The sequence below is a fragment of the Rhinoraja longicauda genome, chromosome 8 (genome assembly GCF_053455715.1).
Source record: "Rhinoraja longicauda isolate Sanriku21f chromosome 8, sRhiLon1.1, whole genome shotgun sequence".
Classification (NCBI taxonomy): domain Eukaryota; kingdom Metazoa; phylum Chordata; class Chondrichthyes; order Rajiformes; family Arhynchobatidae; genus Rhinoraja; species Rhinoraja longicauda.
This window is the reverse complement of record NC_135960.1, coordinates 45,290,575-45,303,686: the sequence shown is the minus strand read 5'-3', so window position 1 is coordinate 45,303,686 and position 13,112 is coordinate 45,290,575. Positions and strand designations below refer to the sequence as shown.

General features: G+C 44.5%; 1 protein-coding gene across 2 annotated transcripts in view; it reads left to right on the top strand.

Annotated features, from left to right (window-relative positions):
- The window catches only part of LOC144595911 (sodium-driven chloride bicarbonate exchanger-like), a 122,691-nt gene extending 110,311 nt beyond the window's left edge, over positions 1 to 12,380 (top strand). The window contains exons 23-27 of one of the 2 annotated variants that reach the window (XM_078403810.1): positions 102 to 224; positions 3,074 to 3,141; positions 5,486 to 5,602; positions 6,778 to 6,818; positions 7,973 to 12,380. In XM_078403810.1, coding sequence (XP_078259936.1) covers positions 102 to 224; positions 3,074 to 3,141; positions 5,486 to 5,602; positions 6,778 to 6,799 — 330 coding nt within the window. In that variant the 3' untranslated portion in view covers positions 6,800 to 6,818; positions 7,973 to 12,380. The remainder of the gene's footprint in view (positions 1 to 101; positions 225 to 3,073; positions 3,142 to 5,485; positions 5,603 to 6,777; positions 6,819 to 7,972) is intronic. The other variant, XM_078403809.1, reaches the window with a different exon arrangement.
- Positions 12,381 to 13,112: the final 732 nt, after the last annotated feature.

Genomic DNA, 13,112 nt, shown 5'->3' with positions numbered 1-13,112 from the left:
CATTCCTTCTCTCCCGAGATGCTGCCTGACCTGCTGAGTTACTCCAGCATTTTGTGAATAAATCACTTGTTCAGTTCTGTTGAAGTCTGCGTACGTTACAGGTACTGGCGCTGGTGTTCATCCGAAAGCTGATGGACTTCATCTTCACCAAACGAGAGTTGAGCTGGCTGGACGATTTGATGCCTGAGAGTAAGAAGAAAAAGTTAGAAGATGAAGAGAAAGAAGTAAGTGAAATCAACACCACCAAAGCTTGATTTGCGGATCGGATTGGGTTTGGAGCATGTCGAAGAGGTTTTGGCAGAGTCTCAGCCAGCTGGAAATGATCCCGGATATTCGTCTTGTTTTATTTTCAGATGTTATTTTCACCATGTTATAGGAAAGATGTTGTCAAGCTGGAAAGGATACAGAGAAGATTTATGAGGGTGTTGCCAGGACTAGAGGGTCTGAGCTATAGAGAGAGGTCGAGTATGCTGGGACTCTATTCCTTGGAGCACAGGAGGAAGAGTGGTGATCTTATAGAGGCGTATAAAATTAAGAGAGGAATAGATTGGGTAGATGCACAGAGTCTCTTGGCCAGAGTAGGTGAAACGAGGACCAGAGGACATAGGTTTAAGGTGAAGGGGAAAAGATTTATATGGAATCTGAGGGGTAACATTTTCACACAAAGGGTGGTGGGTGTATGGAACAAGCTGCCAGAGGAGGTATTTGACGCAGGGACTATCCCAATATTTAAGAAAATGATGGATAGGACAGGTTTGGGAGGGATATGAACCAAACGCAGGAAGATGGGACTAGTGTAGCTGGGACATGTTGGCCAGTATGGGCAAGTTGGGCTGAAGGGCTTGTTTCCACACTGTATCACTCTATGCCTCTATGGGCGAGATTGCCGCTATTTGATTTGCAAAACTCCAAGGAGTGGGTGCATTTGACTTGATACTTGATGAAAATCTTGTGGAGTCAGATCTGGAAATTATATATCAGTTGTTGGTGTTGTCGGCCTGAGATTGTGGACAGTTAAAGATCAATGCATTTGATTGTTTTTACAAATTATTTAAAGATTTCCTTCTGGCTGTTGGATCCGCAATTTTTTTGTGTCTTCTGCTAGTATCCGAGCCTCCCACATGAAGGTTTGTTGGCAAAAGAACGTAGGTAATCTTTTCAGATGACTAACATCTCATCTGTTTACGAAAAGCAGCATTATCAATATAATTGAAGATGGAGAGAAAATGTGTAGGAAGGAACTGGAGATACTGACGTAGAGGGGAGGGAACTATAGTGTTGAAGTTAGACACAAAAAGTTGGAGTAACTTAGCAGGACAGGCAGCATCTCTGGAGAGAAGGATCGTGTTGGGTAGTTCCTTGAGATTGTTATGTTCGATGTGTGTCATGTCTTTAGAGGACATTTTGGGAAGAAAGCATATAATCCGTCAATTCATCGCCGAATTGCCAGAGGAGGTAAGAGGAAGGAACTGTAGGTGCTGGTTTATACCAAAGATAGACACAAAGTGCTGCAGTAACTCAGCAGGTCAGGCAGTATCTTTGGAGAACATGGATTGGTGAATTTCAAGTCACGACCCTTCCTCAGATGGAGAAAAACATTAGCTTAATTTCTGGTGAAGCTAAATCATAAGTGAACAGTGCAATAGCTCTGTTTAATTCCAGTACTTAGAAACATAGTCATAGAACACGAGGTCGAGGGTCATCTGAAGAAGGGTCTCGACCCGAAACGTCACCAATTCCTTCTGTCCAGAGATGCTGCCTGTTCTGCTGAGTTACTCCAGCATTTTGTGCCTATCTTCAGTGTCAACCTGTATCTGCAATTTCTTCCTACACGGAAGTTCCCATCTGCTGCAGGTAAAGCCTTTGACTTTAACTGGTGTATTGATAAGGTCATGTTATTGGAGCAGAATTAGGCCATTCGGCCCATTGAGTCATTGAGCTAGGAGTGACTGTAATGCTTGCTATGTCTCTGGTAGGCAGGCATCTGCCATGGGCAAGCTGTGTCTTAGAGGTTGTTGGGTCGCCCATTCAAGTTGAAAAAATCTAAATGGGTGCCAGCCAGCAACCTCTGACCAAGGGCAGGTTCATAAATCGTGGGACCAGAATTAGGCCATTTGGCCCATCAAGTCTATTCCGCATTCAATCATGGCTGGTCTATATTTCCCTCTCAACCCCATTCTCCTGCCTTCACCTCAACCCCTGACACCCTTACTAATCACAAATCTGTCAATCTCCACCTTAAAAATACCCAATGACTTGGCCTCCACCGCTATCTGTGGCATCTGTGGATTCCACAGATTCACCACCCTCTGGCTAAAGAAATTCCTCCTCATCTCCTTCCTAAAGGTACTTCCTTTTATTCTGAGGCTATCCCCTCTGGTCCCAGACTCTCACACTTGTAGAAACATTCTCTCCACATCCACTCTATCCAGGCCTTTCACTATTCGGCAAGTTTTAAAGAGGTCCCCCCCTTATCCTTCTAAACTCCAGCGAGTACAGGCCCAGTGCCGTCAAATGCTCATCATGTGTCAACCTAGTCATTCCTAGGATCATTCTTGAAAACTTCCTCTGGAACCTCTCCAACACCAGCACACCTGTCCTCAAATATGGGGCCCAAAACTGCTCACGGTCCACCAAGTGCGGTCTGACCAGTGCCTTATAAAACCTCAGCATTACATCCCTGTTTTTATATTCTAGTCCTCTTGAAATAAGTGCTAACATTGCCTTTGCCACAGGTAAGGTCACACTCTCTCCTTTTATCATTTGTGGACTCGGCACAAATAATCTTTAAGGACAGGGACCTCCAAGGTGTCGTCTTCACCTTATTGTGCTTTAGTTTGGAGCAAGCACCATTTTTCCGATGATACTTCCTCTCCCCCTCCTCATTTAAACCCAGAGAGATGGCCACATTCAACCAAGATCAACTTTAGGTGCTGAGGCAAACCGCAGAGTAAAGAACTTACCTCGGGATGAGAAGAGAAGAGAAAGATAATGGCCATGCGGTCAGGCTTGTGTGAATTTATTTGTTGAAGTGAATAACCATTTATGAATAGAACATTTCTTAATTCCATAGGAAGAACAAATAATGCTAACATTAGCAGAGGAAGGAACAATTCAGTTACCATTGGAAGGAACCTACAGGTAGTATTTATGTTACAGGTTTTCTTTAAGGTATCAATCAGTTTTATTATAAGGAAATATTCACTGCTGTTTTGTAACTGAGGGGGAAAGACGATTGTGGTGCTTTGCCCATTCCTCTGGAAACTGAAAAAGCAGCTGTCTGTACAGAACGCATAGTTGTGTTGAAGGGGTGTTGTGAAGGTGGGTGACTGGGCAGGGCAGGGGGTAGATGTTATGGCCAGCCTTGCATCCAGTAAGGCACAATTGGGGCAGTGCAGCAGTAGAGTTGCTGCCTCACAGCGCCAGAGACTCGGGTTCAATCTTGACCCCGGGTGCTGTCTGTGTGTGGAGTTTGCACGTTCTCCCTGTGACCGTGTGGGTTTCCTCCGGGTGCTCTGGTTTCCTCCCAGGTTCCAAAGAGATCAGATAATGGTATACATAAATCCAATCAAGTCAAACTCAAGTACAATAGGTACAGCAAAGGGGTCCTCGTAGGGTTTCCATTGTGACCTGGGGAAATTGCTTTTTTCTTTAAAATAAATTGTCTGTTAAAAAAAAAAAATAATGTCAGTGGGGGGGAGAGGAGGAGGGGGGAGCGGAGAGGAGGGGGTGGTGGTGGAGAGGACGGGGGGGTGGAGAGGGGTGGGGTGGGTGAGGAGGGGGAATGGGGTGGGGGAGGAGGGGGGAATGGGGTGGGGGAGGGGAACGGGGAGAGGGAGCCACTGACACCATCCTTCCAGCGGCCATCTTCTTTCTCCTTCACTCCAAAATTCTTAAGGGGTTGGACAGGCTAGATGCAGGAAGATTGTTCCCGATGTTTGGGAAGTCCAGAACAAAGGGTCACAGTTTAAGGATAAGGGGGAAGTCTTTTAGGACTGAGATGAGAACGTTTTTTTTCACACAGAGAGTGGTGAATCTGTGGAATTCTCTGCCACAGAGGGTAGTTGAGACCAGATCATTGGCTATATTTAAGAGCGAGTTAGATGGGGCCCTTGTGGCTAAAGGGATCAGGGGGTATGGAGAGAAGGCAGGTACAGGATACTGAGTTGGATGATCAGCCATGATCATATTGAATGGCGGTGCATGCTCGAAGGGCCGAATGGCCTACTCCTGCACCTATTTTCTATGTTTCTATGTAAGATACAGAGTGGAGAATGTAGTTCTCAGCATTGTAGTGCATCAGTTCCAGAGACAAAGTCCAATGTCCACAATGGGTAGAGGTGAATCGGACTGCACTCTTGCTTATGGAAGGACCGTTCGGAAGCCTGATAACGGCGGGGAAGAAACTGTTCCTGAGTCTGGTGGTGCAGGCTTTCAAGCTTCTGGATCTTCTGCCGGCTGGGAGCAGAGAGAAGTAGGGATGACTGGGATGGTGCCAGCCTTTCATTACGTTGGCTGCTTTTCTGAGACAATTCTTTCTTTCCACATATAATATTGAGGATTCTCCCTGGTCTTTAGATTGTTTGGGAAACTAATGCCCTTCAAGATCCTTCTTCTGGTCTCTCCCTGACGCTTACGATCCTCTCTGATCCCAAGTTTGAGTGGGCAGAAGTTTTAGCACCAATATTCATCAGGACAGCTCTTTATTAGTCAAACAGAGATCAAATGACAGGAATTGCCCCAAACTAACTCATTTCCATTTCTGTATCTTTTTGTTGCTACACCTTGGGTCTATGTATTTGGTGTGATCTTAGAAATCTTGGATATGTGTTTAGACACAAAATGCTGGAGTAACTCAACGGGTCAGGCAGCATCTCTGGATAAAAAGGTTGGGTGATGTTTTGGGTCGGGACCCTTCTTCAGTCTGGGCAGTCCAGCATTTTGTGTCTATCTTTGGTATAAACCAGCATCTGCAATTCCTTTCTACACATTCCATAAGTGTATGACGGAGATACAAGGAACTGCAGATGCTAGAATCTTGAGCAAAACACAAAGTGCTGGAGGAACTCAGCGGGTCTGGTCGCATCTGTGGAGGGAATGAACGGACAACATTTCAACTCGGGATCCTTCAGCCTGAAGAAGGGTCCTGACCCAAAATGTCGTCTGTCCATTCCCTCCACGGGTACTGCCTGACCCGCTGAGTTCCTCCAGCTGTTTGTGTTTTGCTGGATACATGCAGTATGTTGATCACCCTTGGTAAAGGTGCTGTGAGGCAACTTCTTTGCAATGGGGAAGATTAATCTGTCATTAGCACGGTAGTATAGGCATTCTAAATCTTGCTTGTATGTTTGTAATGTTTCCTTTACAATAGGTACAAGAATTGAAATGTGTAGTTGTTTTACATTCAAAATGCTGGCTGTTTAATCATTTAGAAAAAAATATTCATTTTTGGTAGAATGATTTTTCAAAAATATAATTTTTTAAGGCATGATCCTTCTGATATTAACATATCTGATGAAATGGCCAAAACATCTGTCTGGAAAGCTCTCCCCATGAATGCGGAAAACGCTAAAAATAAGAACACATCCTTTCCATCAAAAAGGTACTTTTATTTAAATTTATTTCGATAATGAGCTGAAATTGATGTTACAGTAAAATTTCTTTAGCTAACAAGGGACTCTATTCCTTGGAGCGCAGGGGGGTGAGGGGTGATCTTATCGAGGTGTATAAAGTCATGAGAACAATAGATCGGGTAGATGCACAGTCTTTTGCCCAGAGTATGGGGAATTGAGAGCCAGAGGACATAGATTTAAGGTGAGGGGAGAAAGATTTAATGGGAACTTAAGGGATAACTTTTTTTACACAAAGGCTGGGGGGAGGGGGGGGGGGGGGGGGGTGGGGGTGTATGGAACGACCTGTCGGAAGAGGTAGTTGAGGTAGGTACTATCGCAATGTTTAAGAAACATTTAGACAGGTACATGGATAGGACAGGATTAGAGGGATATGGACCAAATGCAGGCAGGTGGAGCTAGTATAGAGTGGCATGTTGGTCGGTGTGGGAAAGTTGGGCTGAAGGGCCTGTTTCCACTCTGTATCACTCTAGGACTAGAACATTATGTCGTAGACAATATGGTCTGGTGGTCTGGCACCTCCTTTAATCAGAAAAAATTCCGAGTGTGACCTTGAAATCCCCCTCAGAAGCCCCCCCTGAAAATGTGCCTAGGCCGGGTGAGGTGGCCAATCCCGACCACATGGGGATTTCCGTGGCCGATCTGCGGGTTGAATTTACTCCATGCAGCCGGGGCTCTGGAACTGCGGCCTGGCGAAAGCCATCGGATCCATTCCCATAGCCGGTTGCCGAGGCATCGGATCCATTCCCATAGCCGGTTGCCGAGGCCGACTTTGCGGCTGGTGTTCTGGCGCCTAGGCGGACCGTTCCAATACCATTGGACTCCTCTCGGAGGCCATGACCTATGTTGGTCTGGCAAAACGGATAATCCAGAAAGGCTCTGGAACCAAGGGTGCTGGAAAATCTTGGAAAAAGCTGCCGGTGGACTTGTACAACATTTAGTGCAAGATATAACATTGTTGGAAGTTCAAATGATAAACAAATTAAAAAAACTCTACCCAGTACAAACCTCCGAAGAAAGTTCTCCTAGTTCTTGTTCGGATTCTTGGGGGAAAAAATTGACCTAATTGATTATTTGTAGCTGTGCTGATTGAGACAGAATTAGCATCTCTCTTAATCTCCTGTTTTCATTCCATTCCCGTCATAAGCTCCCCTTCCTTACCTCTCTAGAAGCTAATCTCCCCAAAAGGTAAGTCAGTCTTCCCTTTGATCTCTTCACCATTCATACTCCATAACCATGTAGCGATTTATTGATCACTCTCTGGCTATTAATACTGTTTTACACAAGCTGTGTGGTACAATGCGTGGTAGAAAACATCAAATGGAGACACAAGGAACTGCAGATGCTGGAATCTTGAACAAAACACAAAGTGCTGGAGGAATTCAGCGGGTCAGGCAGCATCTGAATGGACAGTTGACGTTTTGGGTAGGGGCCCTTAGTTATAGTTCGGTTTAGAGATACAGTGCGGAAACAGCCAATTGGCCCACCGACCAGCAATCACACCTACGTTAGTTCTCCTCCTACCCTACATTAATTCTGTTCTACACTAGGGGCATTTTACAGAGGGCCAATTAACCTACAAACCTGCACATCTTTGGGATGTGGGAGGAAACCGGAGCACCTGCAGAAAACCCACGCCGTCACAGGGAGTATGTACAAAATACACACACAGACAGCACCCTAGGTCTGGATCGAACCCGGGTCTCTGGCGCTGTGAGGCAGCGACTCACTTGGAGAGGAGGAGTACTTCTTCAAAGTTGTCAAACTCTGAAGGGATTTCTCAATGAAACAGCAGAGTGTAGACACGAGGAACTTGCAGATGCTGGAATTTAGTCTGAAGATCCCGACCCAAAACAGCGGCTGTGTATTCCCTCCACAGATGCTGACCGGTTGCGTTCCACTTTGTTCTTTGCTCAGGAAAACCATAAAACATGGAGCAAAATTAGGCCATTCAGCCCATCTAGTCTACTCTGCCAATCAATCATGGCGGATCTATTTTTGTCTCCAAACCTGAACCTCAAATATTCGGAGAAATCAGACACAGAGACCGTTCAAATAGAAAGTGAACTTTGACGATGTTTTCTCTGCACAGCACCTGTGTAAAAGGTGTGATTTTTGGTCTTGTTTTACTGCTTGCTGACATGCTGTTTTCTTAACTTATTAGTTTGAATGAAATAAAAGTTGCAAATATAAGGATGTGCGTTTGATTTGCGGAGTGTGGCGGAACGACTGCATGGAACATCTCACTTCAAGTCATTGCAAGTTGTATTTGCATGCAGTTCAGGTGTGGTCCAACCAATCTTCGGCAAATGTAATTTTTCTTTCCCTTTTTATATTCTCAGCTCTCCTGCTTGCAATGAATGGAAAATGGACAAGAAAGCTTACTCAGGGAAGGATATTGACAGGGAAACATGTCTTTAATCGATTTTGCATTTATTTCATGTTTAACTGCTCTTTGAAAATCGGTGCCACCTTTAATTAGTTTCTTCCATTCAATTCCAAAGCTACTAGACTTGTAACGTAATGGTTTGTTATTGAGACCAGCGTGTCATGGTGTGCGTTGGTTACACAGTTTTATCCATTAGGTACTAACAAAGCATCAAAGATTTTAACTATAGAACTATAGAAGTATTAGTATATACCATATAAGATAATTAGAATATTGGACACATTAGAGGCAGGAAACATGTTCCCAATGTTGGGGGAGTCCAGAACAAGGGGCCACAGTTTAAGAATAAGGGGTAGGCCATTTAGAACGGAGATGAGGAAGAACTTTTTCAGTCAGAGAGTGGTGAAGGTGTGGAATTCTCTGCCTCAGAAGGCAGTGGAGGCCAGTTCGTTGGATGCTTTCAAGAGAGAGCTCTTAAGGATAGCGGAGTGAGGGGGTATGGGGAGAAGGCAGGAACGGGGTACTGATTGAGAGTGATCAGCCATGATCGCATTGAATGGCGGTGCTGGCTCGAAGGGCTGAATGGCCTACTCCTGCACCTATTGTCTATTGTCTATTGTCTATTGCAGTTAATATATCCAAAGACTGCCATATGTTGTAACGTAGTGGTCTAATATCACATTTAGACTTTTTACCTGTAATTTGAAAGTCAATGTTTGTGATTTGGCATTTTAAAGATAAAAGTATCTGCTCTATGACACGTTGCTTTATATTGGTTTACAAGTTTATATTTCGGTCTTAATATTTCAAAGTAATGAGTCTGTGATTTAGGTATCGTCCTATTCAAAACCTACCATCTTGCTAGATGCTTTTCATATTCTGTAAGATTGTATTATGCAATATTCAAAAGCTTTATCCAGAAAAATACAACATAGATATAGGTTTTCAAAGAATTATAGTTATTTAAAATTAATTAATATATTTTCTAGTTTTAATCCATCCCTAAATCCATTCTGGATTGATTTTTAAGATCATGACACAGGTACACCACATCTGGATGCAACATTAATAATGTGATTTAATTTGTTGTGTGGAACTGTTTAGAATTTACTGGCCAAGAAATTATTTCTACTTTTTCTTTCTGTGCATTAAAACAATGTTGTGTGTTGTGCTAACATTGATTGTAGAAGTTCCCTTGGATAGTCTTTATTAGCTCGTCTTTTGAACGATTCCCTGGTGGAGTGGCATAGTGCGTCCACGTAAGGACCACCAACAAGCCGATGTGTACAACCCAATGTTTTCTACATTGAATGATCAAATGTTATGCTCATAAGTCATAGGGGCAAAAGTTAGCCCATTTGGCCCATCGAGTCCACTCCGCCATTCAATCATGGCTGATCTATCCTTGCTGCTCAACCCCACTCTCATGCCTTCTTCCCCATAACTTTGACACCCTTACTAATCAAGAATCTGTCAATCTCTGCTTTAAAAATGCCCAATGACGGCCTCCACAGCTGTCTGCGGCACTGAATTCCACAGATTCACTGCCCTCTGGCTAAAGAGATTCCACCTCACCTCCTTTCTAAATGTACGTCCTTTCAGGTAACTAACCAACAACATAACTTTAGAATGGAGATGAGTAGGAATTTATTTAGCCAGCGGGGGGTGAATCTGTGGAATTTATTGCCACAGACGGCTGTGGAGGTCAAGTCATTGGGTATTTTTAAAGCGGTGATTGACAGGTTCTTGAGGTGTCAAAGGTTATGGGGAGAAGACAGGTAAATGGGGTTGAGTGGAAAAGATAAGTCGGCTGAGATTGAATGCCAGAGCAGACTGGATAGGTTGAATGACCTAATTCTGCTCCTATGTCTTACAACCCTTTCCCTCCCCCACTTTTATTCCATTTCACATGTATCCCTTCCTCTGACTTCACATTTCAGGCCTCTTCAGCAAAAGCTGTTCACAGAGGGGTGTTCCGGTGATGCAGTGGTAGAGTTGCTGCCTTACAGTGCCAGAGACCCGGGTTTGATCCTCACTATGAGTGCTCTTTATGGAGTTTGTACACTCTCCCTGTGACCATGTGGGTTTTCTCCCATATACCAAAGAGGTACTGGTCTGTAGGTTAATTGGCTTCGGTAAAATTGCAAATTGTCCCTAGTGTAGGATAGGGAGCAAAGCAGCAAAGTTTGTAGTTGACCGGGATTGGCTGTTTAATTAATCGTGTCTCAGCTGAAACATGTTGCTCAAGTCAAGTCAAGTCAAATTTATTTGTCACATACACATACACGATGTGCAGTGAAATGAAAGTGGCAATGCCTGCGGGTTGTGCACAAAAAGAATTACAGTTACAGCATATAAATAAAGTTAATAAGTTACTATTAGTGTTGACAAAAATTTAGTCTCTGGGGTTATAAAAGTTGACAGTCCTGATGGCCTGTGGGAAGAAGCTCCGTCTCATCCTCTCCGTTTTCACAGCGTGACAGCGGAGGCGTTTGCCTGATCGTAGCATCTGGAACAGTCCGTTACTGGGGTGGCAGGGGTCCCTCATGATCTTGCTTGCTCTGGATCTGCACCTCCTGATGTATAGGTCCTGCAGGGGGACGAGTGTAGTTCCCATGGTGCGTTCTGCCGAACGCACTACTCTCTGCAGGGCCATCCTGTCCTGGGCAGAGCTGTTCCCAAACCAGACTGTAATGTTGCCGGACAGGATGCTCTCTACAGCCCCAGAGTAGAAGCAATGAAGGATCCTCAGAGACACTCTGAATTTCCTCAGTTGTCTAAGGTGGTAAAGGCGCTGCTTAGCCTTACCCACCAGTGCCGCAATGTGCGTTGCCCACGTCAGATCCTCTGCGATGCAGACTCCCAAGTATTTAAAACTGCTCACCCTATCCACAATAGACCCATTTATCTCCAGTGGCGTGTATGTCCTTGGATGTTTAGCCCTTCTGAAGTCCACAATCAACTCCTTTGTTTTAGTGACATTCAAGAGGAGGCTATTGTCCTGACACCAGAGTGCCAGATCAGCCACCTCCTCCCGGTAGGCCTTCTCATCGTTGTTGGAGATCCGGCCCACCACCACAGTGTCATCAGCAAACTTGATGATGGAGTTTGAGCTGAACCTGGCCCCAGTCATGTGTGTACAGGGAGTACAGTAGGGGGCTAAGGACGCAGCCCTGGGGGGATCCTATGTTCAGGGTGAGGGAGCTAGATGTGTGTTCCCCCATCCTGACCACTTGGGGCCTGGCAGTGAGAAAGTCCAGGACCCAGGCACACAGAGGGGTGCTAAGCCCCAGTTCCAGCAGCTTCTCAACCAGTCTGCTGGGGACTATTGTGTTGAATGCTGAACTATAGTCAATGAACAGCATCCTCACATAGCCCCCCTGGCTGTCCAGATGAGAGAGAGCGGTGTGTAGAACCTGGGAGACCGCATCATCCGTGGACCTGTTCGGACGGTATGCGAACTGTAGTGGGTCCATGTTGCGAGGAAGGAGGACGCAGATGTGCTTCTTGACTAGCCTCTCAAAGCATTTCATGACAACCGAGGTGAGGGCCACCGGTCGGTAGTCATTTAAACACGCTGGAGAGTAATGGGCAGCAGAGTGTCGCAGCGGGTAGAGCTGCTGCCTTACAGCACCAGAAACCCGGGCTCAATCCTGAGCTCTGTGTGGAGTTTGCATGTTCTCTCTGTAACTGCATGGGTTTCCTCCAGGTGCTCCGGTTTCCTCCCACATCCCAAAGACATGCGGGTTTGTAGCTTAATTGGCCCTCTGTAAATTGCCCCAGTGTGCAGGGAGTGGATGAGAAAGTGGGATAACATAGAACCAGTGTGAACGGGTGATCGATGGTCAATGTGGACCGTTTCCATGATGTATCTGAACTCTAAATGCAATTAATTTCTTGGCCACAAATTCAAAATGCAGTGAAGAGAATAGAATAGTTGGTGTACCACAGTGATAATAACAATACTTGAGGCTGCAAAATAAAGCAGTTACTTTGCGCAATACGTGACGTACATTCTCTCTGTGTGTTTTAAAGTTCTGTGAATTAAATGAAAGCAGCTACTTAAGGAGTCAATGTCGTCTGTGAACACTATCTCCCTCAACGCCACACCACTCATCTCTTGAAGTACGAAATAACAAAATAAAAGAATGTGCAAACACTTCTGATTTATCAATATTTCTCTTGATGTATTGTATACTTTACATTATACACTCTAAATGGGACATTTGAATTTAGAGATTTCACTTCATTCCATAACTATTTTAATTGTAAATGTATCATGTTTTTAAACTTGGTGTGATTAATTTTTCAGTGAATCACAAAATCCTGTATTAGATGATTAAACAGTATTAAAAATGATAAACCGGTTTATTTTAAACTCTTGTGATTTCTTGATGAAGTATTAGTTTGGCAGCAAGAGACACCTGCATCATAGAACATGCAAACGTAGGGCACAGGAACAGATATGGCAATATGGTGGCGCAGCGGTAGACTTGCTGCCTTACAGCGTCAGAGACCCGGGTTCAACCCTGACTAGACTGGTGCTCTCTGTACGGAGTTTGAACGTTCTCCCTGTGACTGTGGGTTTTCAACGGGTGCTCCGGCTTCCTCCCACACTCCAAAGATGTGTAGGTTAATTGGCTTTGGTAAAATTGTAAATTTTCCATAGTGTACAGGATAGTGCTAGTGCACAGGGTGATAGCTGATCGGCATGGACTCGGTGGGCTGAAGGGCCTGTTTCCAAGCTGTTTCTCTAAAGTCAAGGTTTCAAGGTCAGTTTATTGTCCCATGTACCAATTAAGGTACAGTGAAATTTGAGTCTAAAGACTAAACAGATATTTTTATCTTTATACTTATGATTTCCAACATAACTGCTAACTTATTCATCCAAAAACGGATACTGAATGCACAGTAAAACAAATTTGATGCAAAAGACTGCTTAAGAAAAAATACCCAAAGTGCTCGGCGGGACAGGCAGCATCTTAGGAGAACATGGATAAGTGACCCTTCCTCAGACAGATTGTAAGTGTAACAAAATATATGCAGGATTCAAGGATTCGGATTGATGAATGGAGAAAGCACATGCTGGAGCA